The sequence below is a fragment of the Solanum pennellii genome, chromosome 2, assembly GCF_001406875.1.
Source record: "Solanum pennellii chromosome 2, SPENNV200".
In the NCBI taxonomy this organism is placed as follows: Eukaryota; Viridiplantae; Streptophyta; class Magnoliopsida; order Solanales; family Solanaceae; genus Solanum; species Solanum pennellii.
In genome coordinates this window covers 57,346,768-57,358,751 of record NC_028638.1, presented here as the reverse complement: position 1 = coordinate 57,358,751, position 11,984 = coordinate 57,346,768, and the positions used below count along the sequence as shown (strand labels likewise).

General features: G+C 35.3%; 2 protein-coding genes across 6 annotated transcripts in view; both read right to left on the bottom strand.

Annotated features, from left to right (window-relative positions):
* Positions 1-70: 70 nt before the first annotated feature.
* On the bottom strand, positions 71-9,410 carry LOC107011468 (kinesin-like protein KIN-8B). Of its 2 annotated transcripts, XM_015210983.2 has the most exons (16): positions 7,383-9,410; positions 7,209-7,280; positions 6,971-7,087; positions 6,735-6,823; positions 5,907-6,051; positions 5,725-5,820; positions 5,004-5,095; positions 4,565-4,666; positions 4,333-4,479; positions 4,108-4,258; positions 2,899-2,961; positions 2,579-2,815; positions 2,003-2,107; positions 1,806-1,919; positions 910-1,494; positions 71-738 (listed from the first exon to the last, which is right to left on the bottom strand). In XM_015210983.2, the coding sequence occupies exons 1-16, from the start codon at positions 7,428-7,430 to the stop codon at positions 454-456; spliced, it is 2,448 nt and encodes an 815-aa protein (XP_015066469.1). In that variant the 5' UTR covers positions 7,431-9,410; the 3' UTR covers positions 71-453. The 2 variants fall into 2 exon arrangements, with proteins under 2 accessions (XP_015066469.1, XP_027770802.1); XM_027915001.1 differs by lacking the exons at positions 6,971-7,087; positions 7,209-7,280; positions 7,383-9,410 and having other exon boundaries at positions 6,739-6,823.
* A 379-nt stretch (positions 9,411-9,789) lies between these two features.
* LOC107008795 (probable starch synthase 4, chloroplastic/amyloplastic) overlaps positions 9,790-11,984 on the bottom strand; it is a 15,740-nt gene continuing 13,545 nt past the window's right edge. For 3 of the 4 annotated variants that reach the window (XM_027915002.1, XM_015207978.2, XM_027915003.1), the window contains 4 exons: positions 11,215-11,276; positions 11,005-11,101; positions 10,704-10,819; positions 9,790-10,246 (listed from right to left, as the gene is read on the bottom strand). In XM_027915002.1, coding sequence (XP_027770803.1) covers positions 10,222-10,246; positions 10,704-10,819; positions 11,005-11,101; positions 11,215-11,276 — 300 coding nt within the window. In that variant the 3' untranslated portion in view covers positions 9,790-10,221. Of the gene's footprint in view, positions 10,247-10,459; positions 10,820-11,004; positions 11,102-11,214; positions 11,277-11,984 lie in introns of those variants that run through there. The other variant, XM_015207980.2, reaches the window with a different exon arrangement.

Here is an 11,984-nt window from a genome sequence, read left to right as displayed (position 1 = left end):
CAAATATTAGACTTACCTGAACCTGACAGGCACATCATCATGGTCTAAAATAAAAATACTCCTGCTACTATACAGTTAAAAAAAAAAACATCTTTTTTTCTTTGTTGTGATAATGCATAGATATGAGTAGCAGAACTCAAAAGCAGCAATGATTTAGCAAGTCATTGTGACTTCTCCAAGAGCTTACAGAAAATTTAGACTCATGTTTAACTGCTTCATCAACTGCCGGCAACTTCCAAAAGCTCACACTACTGAAGTATGCTGTATGCACTGCAGGCTGCAGCAGCGGCACAACTACATTCTTTAGTCTTTACTTTGTTATAAGACTCGAATTAATTGAATAATCTATGTCAACTACTGAATCCACTAAATGACTATAGGACCTCTAATACTATATTATGTACAATTGGAGGGGCAAATTGAGAAAAGGAATCAAATGAAAGAATAGATTGTTTAAGAAAATCTTGGCGGCCGAGCTTCACGGCTATTGGAACTTAATGATGTTGTATCACAAAAAGGAAGCACCTGCATATCTTGCAGGTTAAATTGCCCAAGTTTTGGATGTAAATGATTAGAGTTCAACGAGGCAAAGTTCTGGGTGAAGGGGCTACTGTGAAACCGACCTTGCCTTGATACCCTATGAACCATCGTAATTCCATGGTGAAAGTAATCAGTGTTGCTTATTTCTGCATGGCAGCTTGGCCGTATTTGCTGCCTGATAGAGCTTGACTGGACATCCTATAAGCGAGATAAAAGAGTTAAGTAAATGTATAAACCAAAAAGTAAACAGGAGAAAAAGAACATTGAGAGGCACAGTAGCTAAAATACAAGGAGGGAGGAAGTGTCCTAATAAAAATTGTCGAAGTTTTCAATACAGGGGAATTCAGAATGATTAGTTTGACGGAATACCATCTGCTGCTGCCTCAAATCCACAAGGGAAGGGGTCACTGACATGCCACTTTCACTGCATGAAGAAAATTGGTTTCTTGTCGGTGCATACGAACTGCAAAATTCAAGAGGATGCCTATTAGGAACTTCATGAAGTGAAGTCCCATCTTTGAAACAACTTTCGCCTTCGCTCAGTGTCATATTTTCTGATGGGGAGTAGTCATGCAAATAATAAGAACTGTGGTCTTCATCTCTGCAATGGATAAGTGGTGGTCTCCGATTTCTCAATGAACTTGGCACAGAACAGAAGTATTGTTCAAGTGGCACGTTAGCACCAAGTTGAAAAGTTGGTGGAGAGGAAGATAAGGTAGTATATGTTCCACTTCCTGTGATTGGTGACTGTCTTCTATCAGATAATTGAATTTGGGCAGTCATTGTCCAGTCTTCAATAGTTATTCCCTGTTTAAGGGCAAGATCCGTTATCTGCTTTTCATCAAGGCCTAGACTAAGGAGTAAACTCCACAGATTCTTTTGTGTTTCCCTTTGATTGTGAATTATTTGATCTCTCATCGCTATTTCTAGCTGAAGCTCAGTATTAGCAATTCCCTGCATGTATTTCAGTAAACAAGTGAGGTTCAAATAATGTACCAATATTTAGAAAAAATTACCATACGCAATTCTATATAGTCTTTTTTTTTTTTTTTTTCGTTGGGCTTCAGTCTTCCCAATACTAGGAGGCAGCAGACCAATGAGTGGAAACATGGAAAGGGAAATTGGAGAGAACATAATGCGTCTTGTGGTGGAAAGGTAAAACCGGATAATTGACGTATCTCTTTTGCCGAAACTGAACTGGATAATTGATATATCTTGTTTGGTGGGATTACGCAACAAGAACAAAAAAAATAGTATTTGTTTACCAGAAGCCTGTATTGACTCAGAACTCTCAAGTAAGTCTTGTTTCCATTATTGCTAATAGCTTCATCAATCATAGCTTGGAGTTCACACCTTCGCTTCTCATTCGCTTCAATTTCCTGCGCAATTTACAACTCCAGATGTGTTAAGAGAAAAGCAGAGATTGGATAACATAACCTACACATCAGTAGTACTTAGCCACCTTCAGATAATTGTTACTGAGCTCATCATTGTCGCGAATATTATCAAGAATGACTTGACGTCTTGCTCTAAGAGCTCGCACGACTGCCCCATCCTTTTCAACAGCCTGAAAAGTGAAGATTGAGGAAATACCCAACAAGAAAAACATTCTTGACTTCGTCGTATAATATTGGATCTTCAACAAGAAGTCATACAGAAGGAGAAAGACAAGACAACACTAGTGATCTTTAGGAATTGAATAGCAAAATTATGAAGCGCCATGGATCAGACAAGAGATGAAGGAATGAAATACAAGCAAATGACTACACGCTCCACCTCTAAAATCAGAGTAGACTGACCTTAGGGAAGAGACCATTAAAACAGTTGTAGTGCATTCGTACCATAGGGAACACTAGACATGTAATAGAAACTTAACAAGAAATTGTGGCTACTGATTTACCAAATACAAATCGTTGTGTGCAAGCCAGATAAATGCTTGGGGTGACACATGTTAAGTGCCAAGAGAGAAGCATATAGATGTTTCGCAAATAGATGGTAATTAGATTTTGATCAAGTTATTAACACAATGATACTTAACCTGTTGTTTTGCAATTGCATCATCAAGATTTTGGAGTTCATTATGGTTGCTAATGTTCATCTCCTCTATCTCAAACAAGGCCTTCTGTAAATTTATCCTCTCCTGGACATTTTCACTGGTTTCATGGCTCAATGTGTCCAGCCAAGAAAGCTCGTCATCTGAGGCTTTTTCAGAAGGCTTGGCAATTAGTTGTGTTTCTTTGTCAGCTAATTCCTTCCTCAACTGGCTAACCTCAATCTACAAGGAAAAGCATCTCCCCTAAACATGCATGATTTTGTAATGTCCAGACAAAAAAATGCTAAAAATGTCAACTTGCTTACTTGAAGGCTATCGATCATCCGTTGGTAATCTGAAACGTGAGTATTGATTGTTCCAATGTTTTTCTGAAGAGCATAACAAAGCAGATCAGAACTGATGAGGAACAACTACTGGAATTCATATTAACTTGTGAAGATAACTCAAACAGAATGACAGATCAATATCTCTTCTTCTTTTTTGAAACAGATCAAGGCAATGAAACAAACAAACAGCTCCAGATGAAAGTATGAAATTTGGAAAGGCAACACAAAGCACATTGCATAGAAAATTTATGAGTAATGCTCAAGTGTAAATTCATTTAGAGAATATGGTGATTTATCCCAAACAAATTCCAAGTTAAAACCAAGAAGAATCAAGTACTACACGTCCTGAATTGCAAATTAGAATACCCAAAGTAGTTTCAGCATTGTGATCAACAATATGCTCATAATGAAACAATTCAGTCATTATCCTGATTCCTGAGTAGTTACTGGGATAAAAGGCAAATAGAAGAGTTTCTCAGTTGGATGTCAACGCTTAAACCATAAGTCACACAGAGGATTGGGCCGTACCAGTAAGCAAATCTAATGATCATACCAAAACATCACAAGAACAAAGTGTATTTAAAAGGAAGTCAACCGTGTGCAACCTGTACTCTTACCATAACCCTGAGATGACCCTTCACCAGAAGGACAGCTACATGAATCTGGTGGTGCAGTTAACCTTTTTTAGTACTAGGCAAACCATTAAGGACTAAAATTCAATTTATTCGTTTAAAACTCTTCTTATCTGCTCCATCCTTCTTTGTCAATGATTCTCTTTAGTAACTGCAATTAGAATCATTCCTTTGCAATACTGGAACACAAGGCCTTCTTTAATGCACTCAAGAGTCAATCCATCTTAATGTATCTATTTCATTGGATAAACATCAGATGAGTCACCTATTCAATTTTACGTTTTCTTGTTACACTACCTTCCACCCATCCATTCTCTATCCAAGGGTAACTGTAGATATTACTTCTTTATTGCAACATGCTAATCACTGCACCTTAAGAAATAATTAACAAATGAAGAGTGTTTTTCTTTCTACTATGGGAAGATCATCATAAAAAAAATGGGTCAGACTTTTAGCTATGTAATGCATTGAATATCACAATCAGACCTGTTTTTATCTTCTTCTAATAAGATTCTAGTGTCCTTTGTGAGACTAGTATATTATATTGGACTCTAACCTGAATGTGTGTCTTAATTTCCTTCGCTCTGTCAGCATACTTTAAGGTATTCACAGTATGGTGATACTGACTGACAGCTGGTGATATGGTGGCAATCATTATTGTTTGAGAATTACCACTCAGACCATCTTTCAGAATTCGTGTCAATTTACTGCAACAAGAATCAACTAAACTAGTTAGCATTAGGAAAAAGATTCACTGCCAATATAACAACCATTCAAACACCTGTTGCGGTAAGGAACATAAGCTAGCCCCTTCTTCTGTTGTTTCCCCAAAGCATTTATGCAGTTTGCCAAAGCAAGAAGAGATCGATTGATATTTGCACCATCTCTCAATTTTTGACCTCCACTATTTGTTTCGCAAGCTCGTTCACTGTATCAAAAGTTTCACAGATTACTATCACCTATGTTTTGCTCATGCAGGGAAAGAAGAAGAAAGAAGGAAATATTGGGCAGACCTTCCAGCAAGATCAACAAGTGCCAGTTTTCCTCTTATAACCTGATTAGAGTATTTGTCTCTCTGTTTCCTAGTCACAGTAATCTCCAACACTGCATGAGAACTGCTCAGAAAATATCAGTATTTCCATACCATTAACAAGGTGATGTGACCAAGAAATTGAGCTAGTTGTAGGTTCTTCTTCATCTTGAAACAAAAAACTGAGTTATCAAGAACCGCCCCCTTTTCTTTTAGCTGTAATCGTTATCAGCTTTTCATGTCTGATAAACAACAGTAAGATTCACTTTTATGACTGTAGAGGATGTAATAAGTCTGTATCTAAGTCTTCTTCCCAAGGAATCATAAAAAAGGAAAAGAGAAATATTTCAGTTTGAAGTAGAAAGCTAAACAGAATTTGAGGGAACCTAGGATAGAACATTAACGAAGTCAAGGTTACTCACCGTGATGAAGTTTCATTGACCTCTGTGCTTTCTGTTTTTCGCCTGCTGTTCCCCAAATTTAAAAGCTCAAGGATTTTATCAGCTGAATTAACCTAATACAAGTAACAGGGTCAAGAACAACAGGAAAGGATCTTGTACCACTAGAGTAGAGCAAAAGTAATCAAAACGAAAATAGTCAGTATCTAAAGAAGCGGTGAGGCCAAAGAACAAGTGAGAAGACAAAATAGACAAACAAACAGATGAGGAGAGCATCATAACTGCAGAAAAAATATCTTTACACTCAGACCTAAAAATAACTGGAAAGCTAGAGAAACTTGCGTTAAGAAGTATGAAGCAGATTGTTGTTACATACTTTCATCGCCTAGGTATTAAAAAAATTGATGGACAGCATCTCAAAGGCACCAAGAGAAGAATATCATGAATATGCACTGCCACTTTAAGATTTGAAATCCATTGGGACTTCATAAAGCTATTGATTTAAAGGGAGTTCTTTAATTATGCCAAAAATAAACCTTGACCACAGATGTGAAGTCCAACTACAACAACATGCCCAGTGTAATCCCACAAGTGAGGTATGTGGATGGTAGGATGTACGCACACCTTACCCCCCCTACCTTTGTAGGGTAGAGAGGTTGTTTCTGGACAGATGCTAAGTCCAACCATCTAAATGTGGCATTCCCTCAAAAAGATGAAGTACTAAAAAAATAATAAAGGGACAAACCTTGATACATCTAAGGCCAGGAACCACTATTCCTTGCTCTGGATCCTCTCTGAGCTCCAAGTGACCCGATGACTTCTCAAGTAAGTCATAGATAACCTGCTTATAACATATTTAGATGTCAAAAACATTGCCTAGAGCACTTCAATCTAGAACTGATTATTCCATGCAAAAAGACATCAGACCTCATTATAAACTTCAAGGTAGGAGCAAGTAACTTGAAACACGTCAGAGCTTTTGTCATTCTTGATACGATTGAATATAGTGTTAAGACTCAGAACCATAAGTCCAGGGTCATCTTTAGTTCCAACCATTGTATATGTTTTTCCACTGAAAATACAAACACTTGTTCAATATTAAGATTATCTTACAGAAGCACTCCAAGCCCCTCCAACTAGAATAGGAAAAACAATAAGAAAAAAGTACAAGAAGAAAATAAGAAAAGGAAGACAAAATAATAATTTCACTATGTTTAATTAAACCCCACAAGTGATGCTCTTATTAGCCCAGCTAAAATCCAATAAGTTGTCTTTTCTTGAAATCAGTAGAGAAGTGTATATTAAGAGACAAGCAAACACATGAATAATCTTTTAAGTTTTTATATGAGAAGATCACTGATATGGCCTGAATGGAAGCCTAAAAATAACAAAATGTCTATAACTTCCATTCAACTTCACAACAAAATAAACCTTTACTAACTGAACTCTGTTTTTCATTTAATTTCTTTGATCCACACCAGTCTTCCAGTGCCATTAACTATCAAGTTTCTCGTTGTACTCAAAATTAACATTGTTGTAGCATTTTGCATCTCAACTTTAGCCACTCACCATGTTGTTGAAGGAAGATCATACCAGTGGTACTTGATGCTAATACATGGTTAGTTTAGCAGTCAATTTTTAAAAATACCATATTATGACAGTGTATTAGGCCAATATTCCAACCCCAGGAGATTAATCATAAAGGTTCAAAAACAACAGAGAGGTCAGATGTTCTTAATCCAATGTTGTATATACCTGCCTGTTGATCCATAAGCAAAGACAGTTGCATTTAGGCCTTGAATAACCCCAGCAATTGTAGACTGGACACTTTTCTCATAGACGCCCTGAGGTTTAAAGCATCAGAGTTTAATTAACGACATCAGATGCAAAGGCATATATTGGCATCATGCATACATGAAGGAGATGATAAAAACTCAAGAGAAGCAAAGTCTAGAAAAAACATACTAACTAGGATAATATGAAATACTTGCCAAATTTGTAGATTTAGGTCCAAATGCATAATCAAAAGCATATCTTCGTTCTTTGCTACGATTCTGTATGCGATCTAAGTAATCCTTTGACAGGTCAGGATCCAGAATAACAACCTCCTATATTCATCATTGTTGTCATAAATTACCAAAATTTAATGCTCAGGTTAGTCAATCAACTCCACAATGAATACACAATGCTTTTCATATAGACCAGTAGAAAAATCAACTCCACAATTACCTTATCATTGTTTACTCTAACTATATCGCGCCCTCCTTCTCTATCCGTCAATGGCCTGCATTTCACTGCTACCTACATCCACCAGAATGATACAAACAAAGTAAAAAACACATCAAAAGTTGAATAAACATACAAAACATGTGATGCTAAAGCAGTCCTGAATAGAAACATTACCGAGAGGGTAGTGGCTTTCCTTGCAGCTGGAGCTCTAATGCTTGGCATTTTTGACGAACATTTGCCTCAGAAAGGTTTTTGAGTATTTAGCAACAAGACGAAGAAATTTTTTTTTCAATTTTCAGACCTATTTTCAAATTTGAATTCTGACGACGAACTACTTCTTCTAGTTCACAGAAATTACTGGCGCTTCGCCAAGTAAAAATGCTTCAATAATCAAATCAAATACAGTTTCCAGCAAAATCAGTAACCGCAGTTCGTTCAAACAATTAATAGACGCAAACAACAAGATTTCATCGAAGGGAAATGAATATCTCTCGATAACTGAAACGGAGAATATCTGTATGAATATATGCAAATGACTGGGGACAAAGGGGTTTCTCGTGATTAAAGAAAATGAATGTTTCTTAATCTTCCGAAAATCGTTACTTTTGATGACGAAACAAGTAAATTAATTTTGGTGACCACCACGCCTAATATAATCTGTCCCAATGGACACGGAAGTTTTAAATTTTGACAAGTCATAGTAAAATATTTAAAAAGATGTGTTATTTTTATTGTGATAAAAGATAATAAATTCAAACTATTAGTGGAGTGCAGTAAATGAATTTCCTTTTTTTTATCTTGTAGATTTCATTAAATATGGTTATGGATGAGGGAGGAAAACTCTGAACCTCCAATTTAGTTAAAGATAGTGACCCTTTATCGTTATATTTATGTTATGTTTGGACTTTGGTTAAGACAGGTGGGTTATTTTTGGAGTCTTATGGGAGTGGAAAGGCAATAGAAAAGTTTCTACGTTGCATAAATTTACTTTTTGGAATTATGTGGGGACAAAGACATTTTTGAGTTTTGCAAGAAAAGTATTTCATTATGAAATAATGAGAAACTTTTTGAAGTTTGAGAATATTTGAATTTAGACCCATCCACCACCTTCTTTACTCTCAAGTTTTGAATCCACAAAGATTTCCCTTCTTTCAATTTTATAAATACAAATGGAAGGCGTGCCAGCCACAACTGCAAGTGATTGTTTTCTTCAAATTTGAACAATATTATACATGATTAAAAAATCATTAAAAAATTTATTTCTTCTGTCACATTAATAAAAATATTTTTTAATTATTTTCAAGAGTGAATAATTTTTTTAAAAGCGTCTCCTAGCTACCATTCATTATGAATCTAAGAGAGTAACTAATAATTATAGCGATTTGACCACATTATAGTAGAGTTTAGGTATAATTGAATGCAATTAAATAATTGGGACCAACATAATTTGATTTGTTTGTTTGGTCAAATAATTAGTTAAACAAAATGAAATTGATTAAAGCATATCAATTATACTCTTTGTTGACAAAGGGAGGCAAACTCTCTTATTACTAGTACTTCATTCGTCCCATATTAGTCGTTCACGTATTCCTTAAAAGATTATAAATAAACATAAGTAGGTCGAAACTGTCTACCAGAAAACAATGTAGACTGCTTGGCTCTCGTAACTAATTTATCAAAATGTAATACTCTAGTAGTAGTTGGTTATCTTTTAAGATGAAGAAGAAGATGCAAGTGTCATGAAGAAGTAGGGTCAGAAGGTACATCTATAATGAGGTTTACTGACTCACTGGTCCCAACACAATGAGAGACAAAAAAACACAAGAGGGACAATGAAGAGATAATTTTGGATCTATCTCAGTTGTACTTAATTTGTAAACACGATGACTAAGTACATCTTGCTAGCCAAGTGCACAGACATATTGCATCTTCTCAAGGAATCATTAATTTAGAGATGGCAAATGGGTTGGCTTATTCGATTAAATTTACGTGGGTCAAAATGGTTTAAAAATTACTTTGGCTGAAAGGGGGTTAAGGCTCATATGGGGATCATAAGTTCATAACTAGACTTATTTCATTCTTAATAATCACTTTCATTTTAATGTTGATTTGACAAAACTTCTTAAGAGAACTTATATTAGGAGAACATTATAAACTCTCTAAATCAAACAAATAAAATGAAAGAAAATTTTTTAGTATAAGAGTCAAATAATATGAAATGGAAAAAATATATTTTACTTTATTTGTTCTTGTATTTTTAGCACCTAATAAAACTACTACTTTTCTTTATCGTTATTACATGTATAACAAATCAAACTAAAACAATGTCATTCTGAAAATAGTTTGACAAAATTTCTTATTGATCAATTTGAATTACATATTAACTCATTTTGAGGGGCTAAGTCGATTAATTTTTCCAACAAAAGATAAACGGAGAGATCGATAACTTGGCCCAAATTTAAATAGATTATATTTTCATGGACTAATTTTGTCACCTTCAGAAATTACTATGTTCAATTTTAATTAAAAAGATCTAGAGTAATACAATATATAAAATATAGAAAGCACAACAACCACAATCTTTAAATCATAAACCTGTCACATTATAACTTTTTGTGTTTCAATTTATCTAACACAATTTTCTTATTAGTTCAAGCCAAGAAAATGGCATATCTCTCTATTTTGGAAATAAATTTCCTCTTACAAAGCTTTCTTTTAGTCATGCAAATGTCACTGAAATATTGATATGCCACAAAAATGTTATGATATGTTTTAGATCTACATGATTTTTTTAAAAAATATTTCTTTCCTTCCAAATTAAATTATGACAAACAAATTAAAACATAGTGAAGTTAGAGCGTCTCGACAAATCTAACAAACTCGAACCAAGAAGTGAATTTGATGGTGCATGAGACTGACTGCTCTTATCTTAGATGTTTAAAATGGAGAAAAGGACATAACCTTTTGGTGGATGGTTAGTTAGGGTATAATAATTTCAACGTTGACGACACTGCTATATGTAGCTTTCAATGTTGGGCCTGCAAGATTTATTTATTTCAGTCCACCAACCTCAGTATCAGACTCAGTGCAGAAACTCGAAATGGCTAGCAACAGTAAAAAGGCATATTTTATGTAGAAATAAAGACGCAAAATGATTTATTGCTAGCAGCAATAAAGATTTCTGATTTTTTTTCATTTAGGGTGGGGGGACAGGGATGGGTATCATAGAAGAGGTCAAAGAGATTTTAAAATAAAACAAGGTTTTTCAGATGTACTTTTTCATATCAATTATTCACTAGAAAGAAAAATCAATTATTCGTTTAGAATTGGCAATGCCCTGTGTCCGTCCTATTGACTAAAACATTGAAAGAAACGCATTTTAGTCCATTTTTTATTAAGTTAACAAAAATCATCCTCTAGACTATATGTACTAGGCACCCTAAGGCATGGACAGAGAGATAAATACGTGAAATATGTAAAGAAAATCTACTTTACAAGTTTTTTATCGCTGTATATGCAGAGATATGAATGTCGCAGCACTCTGCATCCCACGAAAAGTCCTTTATCATGGCATCGAGGATCTTCTTGTCCCATTTTGATGGGTTGTTCTTCTGTAATAACATGACATAAAAGCAAGATTAAAAAGATCTGCTCTTTTGCGGGAAGAAAGTATACTTACCAGAAGCAGATAGCTGAGAAAGATCAGTAATGTTTCCCATATTTATTAGGTTCTTTCGGGTCCAAAGGGAAGGGGTGGAGAGGGCTAGAAAGACTTTCACAAGACTCAACTACTTACAAGTTCATCAATTGCTTGGTTCAGGGGCATATTGGAGAAGGTATCTTTGATATAACGAGAGAATTCGGTGCCCTCAACATCACCATCCACAAAGTGCCTGTTCATCCAGTAATTTGATGAAAGACGTGAACTTTCTCAGCAGGCAAGGAAATAACAAGCCTTGCAAAAAGACATTTTTTTCAGCTAATTTTGCATTCATTGTTAACTAACCCGTATTTACTGTCGGTAAAATCCAGTAGAATAGGCATAGCTCCATATCTCATGGCCTTGAGCTACAGACATGAACAGAGAAACGTCAGGAGCAGTATAATTTCAGCATCTAATAAAAGGCAGGCAGAATTTAATGACTCAAAAGAGAATCAAATATGATGTCAATTAAGTGTCATTAACAACTTTCATCAATTAATTGTGCAAAACAAAGAATGTTGCATGTATCAAGGGTACTATGTAACGATAATAGTTTTCAAAATTTTGAGAACCCTTCTTTACTTGTCCAACAACGGGTCATACTGAAACAAAATCTGTGGCCAATGTCTTCCATGGTGAAATGTAATTCTTCATAATAGATGGTTACAGTATTTCCCATGGCAAATATGTACACTTAAGTGTTGATAGACACCTAGATCTGTGAACCAACATGATTGCTAGAACATAATCAGCATGTGGATTGCTAGAACCGACATGATTGCTAGAACATAATCAGCATGTGGATTATTGCAAGATTAATCCCATCGTGTGCCTAGAACAAAGGATCGTTTAGATAAACTGGAAGTTGGTAATAAGCTATCTTTAGTATTTAAGGATATTCAATTCTACTAGGTAATGATCGAGTTACGCTAATGTTTTATGCTTTCAGCGTTCTTTGTACCTTGAAGACAAGGCTTCAGGCTTCCCAGTTCTATATCACTCCTATGTACCCCTTTGAATCTTTAGTAAGAAGATAGAATCCAGCATCAGTCATACCCCTCCCCCCCCCCCCC

Excerpts from the sequence above, each read along its gene's own strand:
- LOC107011468 (XM_015210983.2), bottom strand. The coding sequence starts at position 7,430 with ATGCCAAGCATTAGAGCTCCAGCTGCAAGGAAAGCCACTACCCTCTCG. Across the intron at positions 4,259-4,332 it reads TATGTTCCTTACCGCAACAG|TAAATTGACACGAATTCTGA; the intron begins GTGTTTGAATGG and ends TTCTTGTTGCAG. Across the intron at positions 2,816-2,898 it reads GGATGATCGATAGCCTTCAA|ATTGAGGTTAGCCAGTTGAG; the intron begins GTAAGCAAGTTG and ends TTTTCCTTGTAG.